This window comes from Sarcophilus harrisii, chromosome 1 (genome assembly GCF_902635505.1).
Source record: "Sarcophilus harrisii chromosome 1, mSarHar1.11, whole genome shotgun sequence".
In the NCBI taxonomy this organism is placed as follows: Eukaryota; Metazoa; Chordata; class Mammalia; order Dasyuromorphia; family Dasyuridae; genus Sarcophilus; species Sarcophilus harrisii.
In genome coordinates, this window is record NC_045426.1 from 184412308 (window position 1) to 184426895 (window position 14588).

The 14588-nt window shown below is 35.1% G+C and overlaps 1 protein-coding gene across 3 annotated transcripts; it reads right to left on the reverse strand.

Annotated features, from left to right (window-relative positions):
* Positions 1-1626: 1626 nt before the first annotated feature.
* Positions 1627-14200, reverse strand: LYSMD3 (LysM domain containing 3). 3 transcript variants are annotated; one of them, XM_031967458.1, is made up of 4 exons: positions 14010-14200; positions 13581-13739; positions 11074-11345; positions 1627-5614 (listed from the first exon to the last, which is right to left on the reverse strand). In XM_031967458.1, the coding sequence occupies exons 3-4, from the start codon at positions 11332-11334 to the stop codon at positions 4949-4951; spliced, it is 927 nt and encodes a 308-aa protein (XP_031823318.1). In that variant the 5' UTR covers positions 11335-11345; positions 13581-13739; positions 14010-14200; the 3' UTR covers positions 1627-4948. The 3 variants fall into 3 exon arrangements, with proteins under 3 accessions (XP_031823318.1, XP_031823328.1, XP_031823336.1); XM_031967468.1 differs by having other exon boundaries at positions 11074-11360; XM_031967476.1 differs by having other exon boundaries at positions 14087-14199.
* Between the last annotated feature and the right edge of the window lie 388 nt (positions 14201-14588).

Consider the following 14588-nt stretch of genomic DNA (forward strand, 5'->3'; position numbering starts at 1 on the left):
AACTACATATAATAGCAAATTGCTTATGTGGTCCCATGTGCACAGTATTGTTTTTGTTACATTATAAAAAGGGGAAAGCCCTTGAAATAAATGGACTCCATTTTCCCACCATCCTCGGGAGTCCCGCCTCATCATTTCTCCACTAGGAAGGTATATTTTAATCACCTGGGTATGGGGATTCTGGAAAGCAATGGTGCATTTCATCATCCCAACTTGGAGGCTCTAGAAAGTAGGACACAACATTAATGATTAACAGCCTCTTGAATTGGATCTGGAATTATCAAGTGAGAGGTTTAGGTTTGGGGTTCTCTTCAGAATTATCAAGTGACTATTTTTGGGAAATTCTCAGTTTCCCGTAGGTGTGCTCCACCGATGTCCTTATAAGGTCAAGAGAAATCAATTAAGGCCCCACAGGATATTGGGTCATCCCTGTGGAGCGTATGGACAAGAAATAAAAAGATGGGTAGATATGGATGTATGAGCTCTATATTGGAGGCAATACCTTTTTTTTTTTTTTAATTTAATAGCCTTTTATTTACAGGATATATACATGGGTAACTTTACAGCATTAACAATTGCCAAACCTCTTGTTCCAATTTTTCACCCCTTCCCCCCCCCCCCCCCCACCCCCTCCCCTAAATGGCAGGATGACCAGTAGATGTTAAATATATTAAAATATAACTTAGATACATAATAAGTATACATGACCAAAACATTATTTTGCTGTACAAAAAGAATCAGACTCTGAATTATTGTACATTTAGCTTGTGAAGGAAATCAAAAATGCAGGTGTGCATAAATATAGGGATTGGGAATTCAATGTAATGGTTTTTAGTCATCTCCCAGAGTTCTTTTTCTGGGTATAGCTAGTTCAGTTCATTACTGCTCCATTAGAAATGATTTGGTTGATCTCGTTGCTGAGGATGGCCTGATCCATCAGAACTGGTCATCATCTAGTATTGTTGGCAATACCTTTTTTAATTAGATCGGAATCATTTGAGTATTTGATCTGAAAACAAAAATGTCAAGGGCACTTTTTTTTTTTTTCTGGTCAGAATTATTTTAAGTTTTTAATGCTATTTGACACTCCTGATCAAAACTCTGTTTAATGTAATGCAGTATGTGGACATGAGGCAACCTTCATTTTACCAAAAGTAATATCTCAGGAGAATTTTAAAGGCTATGTGATATTGGGTATTTAATCAATTCACATTCTTGCCTTTGCTACTTAATGCTTGCACAGTGACAGAAAATCCTATTTTCTTTGGTCTGTAAAATAAGTCAAAATCTGCTTTAGGTCTTTGGTGAAAATTTGACTTTAGGACCCTTTGGTGTACCATGGCATATATGTAGTTGTCAACTGTTTTCTTGCAGCAATTAAACAGAAATATTAGTTACCCAGATTCTATATGCCCCTTTCTGGTTCATCTTATTACAAATGATATTGTTTTGATTTATAAACTCACTTTAAACAAAGTACATTTGAATTGGTTTACTTCTCATACTCTTAGCTTGAATCTTAAAAATTCTTTATCAATTCAAGTATATAAATTCAAACTATTATTTGAATATGGTGAGTGGAGAGTTTAATTTTCTTCAATTAAATTCACCAGCTTCCATTTTAGATTGGATAATAAAATAGAAACTTTATTATGGTTTAACACTCAGACATCTTAGGATATGAAAAGTTTAAGTGGCAAAAATTTTAAAGCCACCATTTTAAAGACTTACATACCAATACATAATTCTACAATTATTACATTCTGCATTTGTATAAAATATACTTTTATGAGATTTACAGCATTAGTGTGTATAAAAATACTTAAAGCATTCAGGTATTTCTATTTAAAAATCTAACAGTGCAATATGCACATACTTGGGAGAAAAATACCGATTTCCTGAGCAAGTGTTCCAAGTCAAAACACAGCATGATTCTCAACATAGTGCATCATTTAAATACATTTTCTTTAATTCTAACTTCACACTTTTAACACTTATTTATACTGTATCCTTTTTTCATTTGCAAAATTCTCATCTAGTTGCTTCATTTAATTTCTCAATTATTTAAGTCCCAACTTTCAGAAGTAAATAGTAAAAAAACTAAATCATTCATTGTTTTAAAACTCCACAATCTGCCTTAATCAAGCAGATTCTAAAGATGAGAAATTAATACTGAAAACTAAATTATCTTATTCATATGGAAGGCAGAGTTTACAATTTACTAATAGATAATCTTTGAAAATAGATGTTTTAAAAAGAATGAGGCCCATGTTTTATCCTGGAGGTGTTAAAACTGCAATTACATCTTTGAACACACAAAAAATTTTTATTTATAACCAACATTTCCAAAGGAAGCAAGATTATTTTTCCAATTATATTTTTGCGTTTGATACATGCTAATATAGTGTGCCAGTTAGATCTGAAAACTTATGAGGATAAGAGTCCAATATACATTTAACCTTAAGCCCATTTTCAAAGCCTACAATTAGAAAACAAAAATATGTCCTCACTGAGAAAATTATAGAACAACTTTCACACACCATTGTCATGATGCTCAACAGTACATTAACTGAAAATTTATTTTTGTAATGATTACCTATTAAAATTGTACTTCTTTGCCAAGTTTAACCATATTCTCTTTTGGATGTTGCAGTTAAAGATTTGAATTTGTAATTCTAGAACCATATAATAGGTAAAGGAGGGGAACTGCTCAGCAATTAAAAAGAATATATTTCATATTCATATTTATCACCAAGTGACATTCCATAGAGCAGAAGTGGTTCCTATATCTAGGCAAATTTCATTTGTTTAAAATAAAAGCAATGTATTTTTATTTACCTATTTACTTATTAGACTACTATAATAATTTCAAAGTAGCACTAGTAGATGGCAATCAATGATATTCTTTAGCTTACCAATCTGAATTACACTATAACTTTTTCACCTAATTGACTTTTGCTTTTTTGTAATTTTTATTCCTCTTATATTTTTTAGTATACTTGCTAAAAAAGCATATAACATGTAAGCTAAAGTTAACACTAAGGACTAGAAAAAGATTCCATTTCTCTATGCAATATAGCACAGAAAATTTAAGCTTTTTTTTTTTGGAGAAAACACATTCACACATAATTTAGGTATCTTCACGAATGTTGCTCATTTCTCAGGCTGTTTTTATATGAATGAGTAGAGAGATGTATTTACCAACAACACTTTCTGGTAAGTAATATAATGAAAGGGCTCAATGTTGTTTTCCTTCCATCTTTATCAAGGGTCTAGATTACTGATCTGTCACAACTATTCACTGGATAGGGCTTAGATACAAAATGATTGTACCTGAATTTCAAACATCTGACACTAGGAAATAATGCCCAGAAAATGAGGCAGTATCATATACCTAAAAAACACACAAAAAAATTTTAGTTACACATTTAAGACAAGTCATATTCCATTAATCCTATGTTCTACAGCAGCACCACTTTTTTTTTTGTATGTATGAATGTATTTATATATGTGTGTGAATACACATAAAATTAATCAGTAGGCAAATGCTTATTTAGCCAGATTACTATGAACTTAAGGCATGACAGGTATCCTGCTCTGATGTCCCTCAGTAGATAGATATATTTTTTCATGTACTCCCTGGCAATTTCTCTCCTTTAGCATTCATAATATGACAATTCTTTTGTCACTCATTTTCTATTTTAGATAATCATCCCTATGGAATAATAGGATAAGAAGTCGAGAAATCAGAGCTGTATCTATTTTGCCAACCAATACAAATGACCCCGCTTATAATTTTTTCTTAGTGAGCCATTTTTGGCAATTCACATTACACAAAAAAGACAAGTCACATCTGTGTTGCCCACGAAATTGTGCTTGATTAAATGAAACTAAGATCAGTTCATACTACATATACATCACAGACATTAATTCTATTGAAAGGGAAGACTAGGACACTGAAGAATAAGTTTGATTCTAAAAAGTATATTAACTTTTATAACATTAAATTAAGGCATTTGATTTAATTAAGGCATGTATGGAAGTGCAACAGTTTATCATAGGGTATTAAGAATTTTTCCCCAAATAATCTAAGTGTACAGGTCTAGCACTTTTCTTCAAAGAATTACAAAAGTACATAGGTCCTTATACTTATTTTACTGAAAACAAAATGGGCATAAAAGTTAAAAGACACGTACAAAAAATTGAGAAACAGATTAAGCATCTCATACTTTGATTCACTCCAATATTCTAATTATTCAATGATGCTACTTCCCTATATAATTCCTAGATTTTTTATATCAATTTGAAATTCTAGCTCCTCTTGACAAAATTTTATCTTCCTAATTGTTTTTTTGATTTGATTTTACTTGTTTTTATGCCACATCGTATTATAAGTCATATAAAAACTGATCAACAGATTCAAATGGATAGCATCATGTTCACACTGTGCTATCGCAAATACTTTTAGAATCAAACTATTGCTCAACCAAATATTTTGAGATAAGAGATAATATGCTTATCAGGTAGTAATAAATGGATTTTCTTCAGTTGCATACATCTAATGCTACCATTCATATTGCTTAATAACCTTTAACATCAATACCTTAAAAAAATTATCGAAAAAAAACAAACAAAAACAAAACAAAACTTCAAGACTATGTTTAAATAAGTGGGTGCAACATTTTCTAAAGAAATTTCTATGTGTATACTAAAAATTCACTTTTGCAGTGCCACAACAGACTTAACTTAAACCATTCAAACAGGTAGAAAGATTAATGTTCATAGAGAATTGACTTGCAAATGGCTCAAAACAAAAAGTCTCTGGAAGAAATAAAAGCATTTTCAATAAACCAAAATACTGCCCATGAGTGGTAAATAAAGAATATAATTGATTCTCTGCATTCCAGATACATTTATAGTTATAAATATTATAATCTAGAACTGAATGCTATGTGATATGCCGTGTAGAGGGTAATTGAGAATTCTGTTTATGAAGTTTATAATCATCTTGTTGTCCCACATTTGTTCCTTTTGTTGGAATTATTCCATTCTCTATTTCTCTCTGTTGTGATGGAGCTGTGACTCCTGAATGCAGATGTGAGGAATCCACTGTGGAATGATGACTAACATCTACTTTAACTAAAACTTCATAATACAGTAAATAAAATACTGGCGTTATTATGCCTACTATTAACATTATCACCACAGCTGTCCACCAACCTATTCCCCAGTCTGCTCCATAATAGGGATCCTTACGTCTAATGCTTTTATTGTCAGGTTCAAAACACAGTTCTTGTTTTGCTAAGGCAGAAACCACTTCATTGAGGTTCTCTCTCTTTGTGTCTGTACATTTTACTATTTGTTCTATATCTTTGTCCACTTCTTTTAAGAAATTCCCAGCAGTCTCATTTGAAACCAGAAGATCAGAATTAGGAAATATCTCTTGCAGTTCTGGAGTACACTGGGCAGCTGAAGGACGGGAATTCTGTCTTCCTTTGGGAGAATAATGTGTTTCAGTCAATACACTAAATCTTTTTACTGGAATTTTAACAGATCTAAGTGCAAAAAAGTCTTGATCGCTGATCAGATTATTAACCCTCTTGATATCTGCTACCTGTTTAAAAAAAAAAAAAAGAATTGTTAAAGCAAGAGTCAGTGGAATTCAAAATCAGAAGAAAAAATTCAAACAGTAACCATAATTTCTCAAACTTTTTACTGAATACAAAGAGAAGTCAAAGTTGTTCCAATTTTTATCATTTTGTCTCAATTTCTTTCTATTTCTCCCAGTACCCTAGTACAAATTTTTTTCCCTGATCCATTTAGATTATAAACAGCTTGAGAGATTCCTATCATCAAAGCAGTGCTTTAAAAATTAGAGCCCCTTAATAAAAATTGTTAAATGAATGAAAAACTGGTCTTATGAGAAAATTTTTTCATCCAGCGGTGCAAACTTTGTGGTCCGTACATCTCTAGGGACAATTTGGTATCATGGAAAGAACATTAGTTTTCATGTACAGAAAGGCCTGGACCAAGCTAATGCTACTAGTTGTGAGATCATAGGGAAATCACTGAACTTGTCTGAAATAATGCTTTCATCTGTAAAATAGAAATAATGTTTCTCTGGAAATTGAAGGGATGCCCACCAATTGGAGAATGGCTGAATAAATTGTGGTATATGAATGTTTGGAATATTATTGTTCTATAAGAAATGACCAGCAGGATGAATCCAGAGAGGCTTGGAGAGACTTACATGAACTGATGCTAGTGAAATGAGCAGAACCAGGAGATCATTATATACTTCAATGACAATACTACATGATGATCAATTCTGATGGACGTGACTCTCTTCAACAATAAGAAGATCCAAATCAGTTCCAACTGATCTATACTGAACAGAACCAGCTACACCCAGAGAAAGATCACTGGGAAATGAATATGGACCCCAACATAACATTTCCACTCTTTCTGTTATTGTTTGCTTGCATTTTTGTTTTTTCTTCTCAGGTTATTTTTACCTTCTTTCTAAATCTGATCTTTCTTGTGCAACAAGATAACTGTATAAATATGTATACAGATATTCTTTTTAATATATACTTTAACATATTTAACATGTATGGAACTACCTGCCATCTAGGGGAAGGGGTGGAGGGAAGAAGGGGAAAAGTTGAAAAAGAAGTTTTTGCAAGGGTCAATGTTGAAAAATTACCCATGCATATGTTTTGCATATAAAAACCTATAATAATAATAATAAAAATAATGTTTCTATTACCTACCCCATGTTACTGGTGTGGGGGAAATGGTTTATAAGCCCCAAAGCACCAGTTTAGTCACAATGGCTCTTCCCTAACTGGACAAACTAGGACCTTCTCAACCTCCTCAGTGTCAAGCTATAACAAGTCCCTCTTCATTAGTTCAATTCTTCTTGATCCCTTGCAGATTTCTTATAGAACAATAATATTCCAAACATTCATATACCATAATTTATTCAGTCATTCTCCAATTGGGGGCATCCCTTCAATTTGTGATTGTGCACCCTATCAATAAATTTTTTTTTCTAACATCCATCCCCCATATGTATCTATTTATTCATAGTACTAAGTTAAGTTATATACATTATAAAACTTATACAAAAATTAAAATTTAAAAAGGATGAGATAAAGTTGAAATATTATTTTATCTTGGACTCAACAGGGAGCCACTTGCATTTAATGAGTAGAGGAGTGATATGATTTTAGGAGAATCATTTGGCAGCTGTAAAGAGAGTAAATTAGAGGGAAGAGACTTAAAGCAGCAAAGCTAATTAGCAGGCCGCTGTGATGGTTCAGAAGAAAGGTGATAAAAGTTCTAAATTACAGTAGTGGCTGTGAGAGAAGGGAGAAAAGAGACAAATTCAAAATATGTTGTGGAAGAAGAAATGACAAGATTTCACCATGGGATTAGGGGATATAGAAGCTGAAGACACAAAAGTTGCAATCTAGGATGACTAGAAGGATAATGAGAATCTCAATAGCAATAGAAAGTTTAATAAAGGGTATATTTTCAGGGGGAAATTATGTAAAGTAGTCTGTAGACTGAAACTCCAAAGAATGAGCATGCTCACCCATTTTGTGTGATATAATGTCTGGGACAAAAAGGAAAGCCTCTAACCTCACAGAAGTGCTTTGTTAGGGCAGAAGATTTCTGCTGGAGAAGTAGGAGTTCACAAACACCTGCATAACTACTGATGTTGTTACCAGGCTAGAGTTAGGATAGAACTACACTGAGGAGCCAATATCCATCTCAGCAACACTGAGATTGGGAGACTGCAAATGGAAAGAGTGGGTGAGTGTTAGGGGGTGACATGGGATAAGGAGAGTTGGGTTTGTGTTAGAGACTAGCCTCACAACAGATTTGTGATTGTGAGGAAGGTGATGTACTATCTTCTTTCTTTCCTAATAGTTGTTTACAATTTCTAGGGATCAGGTTAGAGATCACTGACTTTTTCAATGATAGACAAGAATCAACTTTTCTTCCCTAAGATTAACTTCTGCTGAGTCAATCAAACAACTAACAAACATTTGGCAAGCATATTCTTTGGACCAGGAACAGTAATGGGGTGTGTGGAGAGTAGAGTACAAAGTATAAATTAATAATCCCAATGAGATAATATGCATATAAAGTATACACATACAGCATAAATAAAGTTAACTTTTACAAGTAAATTAGTAATTAAAATATAAGTTAGTTTGGGATGGATGATATTAGCAGTTGTGGGGGATCAGGAAAAACCTTCATGCAGAATATGATGATGAGTTAATTTTAAAGAGTAGGATTTTATAAAGTGGTGTAGAGAGAGAATGTATTCTAAGTACATGGGATGGCCAGTACAAAAGTGCAGAGATGAGATATAAGAGTGCTGTACATGAGAAACAGAGAGAAGACCAGTTTGGCTGGATCAGATAATTCAAAGTAATATTTGTGGGGCTGGAAAGAAAGGTTTGGTGCAAGGTTATCAGGGTTTTGTCCTAGAAACAATAGGAATCCTCTAGAGTGGATTAGGTAGGTGAATCACATGGTCAGTTTTGTGTTTCCAGAGGCACCATTTTGCAAAGTATGTAGAATAAGCTGGAAAAGGGAAAAACTCAAGGCAGGAAGCCTATTCAGAAGCCACTGAAATAGTCTAGGGAAGAAGTATTAAGAATCTAAATCAAGGTAGTGACTTGGTTTGAAGTATGAATCCTGAAATGAGTTCAATTGTGAGAATGGAAGCAAAAATGGAAAGATTTGGCGAAGGCCTGGATATGTGGGGTGAAGGAGAGTAAGAAGTTAAGGATAATGGACTTGGAAGACTGGAACCATGGTAGTATCTCTGAAAGAAATATAGAAGTTTGACAGATGGAAGGCCGCTGTGGGCAAGAGAATCAGTTCTATTTGGAAATACTCAGTTTGAGATGTCTTTGAAATATCCAGTTTGAAATTTACAAGAGCTAGTTTGGTGATCCAGAAATGATATTCAGGAGAGAAAATGGATATAGAAGTCATCTGTATGGATGATAATTAAATCAAATGAAGCTGATGAGTTATTGAGAAAAAGTGTGTATATATAATATGGATATAGATATATAAACACACTTTTTCTCAATAACATATATATATATATGGCTTTGGACAATTGGAAATACTCATTGGTGAAAGGTCATGATTGCATAAAAAGGCAGCCAAGTAGACGTGAAATCAGGATAAAAATAACATCCCCAAAGTCCTAAGAGCAGAAAATATTTAGGAGGAAAAAGTGGATCAATAATATCAAATGCAGCTAATAAATTGAAAAAATCAAGATTGAGAAGAGGCCAACAAAGCTGACAATAGATCACGGGTAACTTTTTCGAAAGCAATTCTGATTCAGTGATGAAGTCATCAGCCAGACTGCAAAAAGGTTGAGGTGTAAGAAGAAAATAACTGAAGGAATGAAATAGAGAAAGATGTTCAAGGAATTTGCCTGAGAAAGGGAGAAGAGGCATAGGAAGATAGCTTAAGGAAAAAGTAATGCCTAAGGAAGTTTTTTTAAAGGATGTGTAACACTTGAGCATATTTGAAGGTAATGGAAAGGGGATGATTAAGGGTGCCATCTGCTGGAGAAAATGGCAGGGGATTGGATCAGGTCCTATTCAGAGCAATTAAGACTGAGAAAGGAAAAGGGTTCTACCTTGTGTGGGAAAGGAGGAGAAAATGAGAAAAGAGATCAAAGAGATTTAGAAAGGTAACAATGTATGAACAAGGGAAAACAGGGAACTCATATAAAATGGCTTCCATGAGTACTAACATACAAAATTCTCAGATTAGACAAATCACTTAGGCTACATGTGGCAACGGGAGAGTGGTTCAACTTCTCTACATGATGATTTCACGTCATATTATACCATTCCAAGAGATAACCGCACCATTTTAAGAATATCTACAGACAAGAATTAGATGATACTGGAGTTAGTCCTATTTATTCGAATACTGAAATCAGTTCATTCATTACCGTTTAACCTAAATAGATCTACCACATTTGTATTACCAATACATGGAATTCTAGTTACTTCTTATCTAAAATATTTTAAATGTCAATGTTTCAAATGTCCCTAAATTCAATACAATTTCTCACCTATATTTACCCACAATCAAATATTCTTACTACACCTCTGGTTAAAGCTCTGTGATTCCTGATGAACTGAACTTTTCACCTTTCCCCAAAAGCCCTTCATCATCTTCCCATATATATATATATTTTCTCTTATAAGTGAAAATCTTTGTTTTACTCATCTCATGAATGCTAACATTTGCTTATCCCATTCCTACTTTTAAACTATTCCCAAAGCAATGGCACTTACCTGAAATACTCGTACTTTCCCAGTCTATCATATCATCTCTGAGAAATTCAAAACCCTCCTGATGTATGCCCTGCTTCATGAAACTGTCCTGAGGTAACCAAAGAAGAGCTGATAGTCTTCTCTAACAAAGCTTTTAAATTTGACTGCCTGACTTACATCCCAATAATACTTTTACTCCTCATTTCTAGAAAGAATACAACCTAAACAAAGTATTCCTTTAATTGGGAACTTTCTTTTTGATAATGTATGTAAGAATCACATAGTTTCACATCTTAGATGTGCTTGTTTTTGTGTTTATTGATGAACTTTGTTAATATCTTTGTAATGATACTTTGTTTAGGCTTTATGTGGAAACATTTGGAATGTGGAATCACGAACATCATCTATATCAGTACCATCAAAAAGATAACATAATTACACATACTGTTCTAAGCATTTGGAAAAGATGACCGAGACATTTTCTATTTGTTATCTCAGGTAGACACATTTATAGATATGAAACTTTAAATACATTTGTTATCTTTATAGTTATAGCTTTCTGAGAATTTTACAAACATGTATGTCTATATATACACTTACATATATGCATATAATTATGGGGTTTTTTTCTCCTATGAAGAGAACATGAGAAATACAAGAGAAAGGAGGAACAAGATAAATGAAATTTCACTTTGGCTTATGTACAGTTTTTTTGGATAATCAAAGAAAAAAGACTTACTGAACAACAATACTGAAGGGCTATTGCATTTAAAGTATCACCTTCCTGTATATCTTTTGTTATTAATACGATATCATCCAGTCTATCTCTTGATGTACTTCTTCTGACTTTTTCTCTTCCTCTTGGTCGAAGTTCATACACTTCAGCATCCTCTTCAAAGATATCAGTTTCTGTATTATTTCCAAATGAATATATTTGGTTGCTCACCACAGACTGAGTCATTGGAAACTGAAAATTGCGAGTCTGATTCCTCCCCGCCATGACCTCAAATTCTATAAAAGAGAAAACTTGTGAAAAAATTGTTTTGAGTCAAAATTTAATGCAAAAACCAGTCAGTTTTTCTACTTGAAACTCATTTTCAAAGTTGTTAAAAATACTTTTTTAGTATATATTCATATATATACTACTATATACACACTAGTATATACCTGTAGATTTTCTAAGTCTTAAAAAATTATATTTTAACAATTTGGAGGATAAGAACTGTTCCCTTTTGTAGTAATCCATCAATTATAATATGCTTAGGGGAAAAATGTTTAAACAAGGACAAATCCCTAAGGAATAATTTTAAAGTTAAAGAACTAACTTTCCCCTTTGAGGTTATGAAGAGCTTGCTCTAGGTATTAGATAATTAGGTGTCTATGTTGACACTATATCTAAAGAAATGAAGTGTTGATGGTAATAACACAGTTCTAGCAGTGTTAAGTATTTTAAAGATACATTCTGTGCTTATGACCTAAATTTCTGGTACTACCATATTCAAGTTCCTTGGTGTATAAAAAGCATCTTTTGTATATTTTAATATTCAATACGAGTATACTCTTCTCACAATAGATTTTTAATGTACAATAACAGCTTTTTCTGAATCAGAACATATTTTGGTTTTTTTTGCTATATTTTTAAGGACTCTTGTCTTTACCTCTCAACTTGTAGGATAATGTGTAATCAAATGTTTCCTAGACCAATTAGCACAGAACTTTAGTGGCTTAAAAATCAACATTCTGTGTGTGTATGTGTGTGTGTGTGTGTGTGTGTGTGAGTGAGAAATAGTACAAATCGTTGACCTCAAACAAAAACAAACTAATGTAAAATTGACTTTATTTCCAGAATGTCAGTCAATAATAGTAAAACAACTTTCTAAATTTAAGGCATGGAAAATGCCTTTTACACAATGGAAAAGAAGAAAGCCCTACCAGATACTAATATTCTGTATTTCCATTTAAGTTTTTTATTAAATGTTTCACATTAGGAACCTTATTCTTTAAATATTCAATTACTCCCTTCAAAATAAAATTAAAGGAATTTTATAATTGAAGTGAAGGAAACCTTAAGATAAAGTTTTGTTTTGGTAAGTGTTCTTATATAAAGAATAAATTAAAAACAACCATGAATCATATAGTATGAGTCATACTGTATAGAAGATATTACTAAAAATTAAAGTGGTAGATAAAAATGGTCAAAGTTCAACTAAACAAACAGCATGAATACATCTTTATGCTGGGTGTTTTTGTTTTTTGTTTTTTTAAGATTCTCCTAAGATTTCAACTGAGGAGAACAATGCATATAAATGATTTCCTAATGTATTTGAGAATGAAGATTTACTTTTGAAGTCTAAACTTAGCTGAGTTTACATTTATTTGACCCGAAGATAAAAATTTTCCTTAAAAGGGAAATGTATATATATATATATATATATAGTTAAATGTTATTAAATTTGGCCCAGTTATTTCGCTGGCTCTGATTATACTCCAGTTTCTACAATGTATTTCTCAAATATAGAAATTTATAAAGAAACATCGCCCAAGTAATCTAAAAATCATTCCTTGATCAAACTTTCAAAAGTATATAGTTGGATAAAACTGAGCATGAACTAATAAATACCACTGTTTTGTTCGGTTCAAGTGCTGCTTACACACTATATTGTTACCCTTATCATAATAGTCTCACTTTTCTGATTGACAGTCACCATTGTAAACAGAGACTATCAACCAGAAGTTGGCTAAAAATGAAATGCTGGAATCTGACCAATGTAGATCATTTGCCGGGGCCAACTATTTAAAACAAATGTCTAGAGCACTGTAACTCAAGTCATCTGGTCAAAGAACAACGTTAAAACAAATAAAAGAAAAATCCGATCTTCTCTCTTAAAATCTCCACTGACCACAGAGTGGCCATTTATTTATTTGATCTTTTAGGAAAGCGCTGCACTCCAGGTTTTGAAGAGCTGCTACAGGTGACTGTCTCTGATGGAGCTAAGGAGCCAAGTACTCATTTTAACTCATTAGCAATTAATAATAATTTCCAAAACCTCCCTGTACTGTGAAAGAGCTTTGGGTGTAGTCATCTGAACCTGATGAACAAGAGTCCAATCGGAGAAGACTCAGGACACAAGCCCCTACAGGACTAGGACTACAGCCCCACGCTTGCTCCCCAGGAGTGGGTCAGTGTTTTGTTGGATTCATTTCGGCCTCGCCCGCTCCCTACCCATTCTCTCTTTATTTTATTACCTGGAACTTATGAGTCTGGAGTAGGAGTCTGTCCACCCCAAAGGGCTCGCGGTCTCATCGATGTGGCTGGTCCCTCCAGTGAGGCAGATCGCAATCCATGCACACCTGTTCCTCGGGGTCTATGTCTTGCTCACGGCTTTTAAACGTCACACCGGTTAGCTAGAATAAGGGGCGGGATGAAAAATACCGTAAATAATTTGTTTCATGCTGCCACCCTCCTCCCCGCGGAGCCAGAGATGGGACCTGCGAGGATCCGGCCAAGTCCGCCACCGTACACCTGTACTGCGGTCGGGGGGGGGGGGGGGGGGGGGGGGGGGGGGGGGGGTCTCCTGGGGACTGCGGCTCCTCTTCCTCTTCGGAAGCTGGAGAAGGAGCTAGTCCCAGAGGCGGGGGACGTCTCTCCCTTATCGCCCCCAACGCCATCTTTACCTTCCCCTCCCGCAAGGGGGACGGCGGTTGCCGAGCCCGCTACGCATCCCATCAAGTTCATGACCAAAGCTTTCCACCTCCTCCGTCTCCTCAGGTTCCTCCCGTTCCGCCACCACCGGCAGCGACCTTCCCCCTTTCTGCCCGTATCTGCCCAGATGCCTCCGCCGCCGCCGCCGCCGCCGCCGCCACGTCCGCAAACCTGTGGTACGTCATCACGTTGGACCGCGGAGGTAGGAAGGGGGACGGAGGAGGAAAGCGAGGGGGTGGAGAGGGCGGGAGAAGCGACCCGGGGGTGGGGGCGGGGTGGGAGTAGAAGCGCGGGGGCTTTGAGGCGCATGCGCCACGTTAGCCCTGTAGCTGCGCTCCAGCCCAGAGACACCCTCCCTCCCTAATGCGCGCGCGGAAACCAAGTTCCTCCGCCCGGGAGGCTTTTGGTTACCCTGGGAGTTGTGAGCTTGCATCCGGAGCACGCGCGCCCTGGCTTTGCAGGGAAGGGAATGGTGCTCCGGCCTTCCCGGCTGAGTGAATGTATGCGTGCGGGAGGCGGACGTGCCTCCTGCGGACATTAACGTGCTCGCC

Coding starts and splice junctions, on each gene's coding strand:
- LYSMD3 (XM_031967458.1), bottom strand. CDS start 11,334: ATGGCGGGGAGGAATCAGACTCGCAATTTTCAGTTTCCAATGACTCAG. Junction 5,615..11,073: donor CCCTTCAGTATTGTTGTTCA/GTAAGTCTTTTT, acceptor TTTTTTAAACAG/GTAGCAGATATCAAGAGGGT.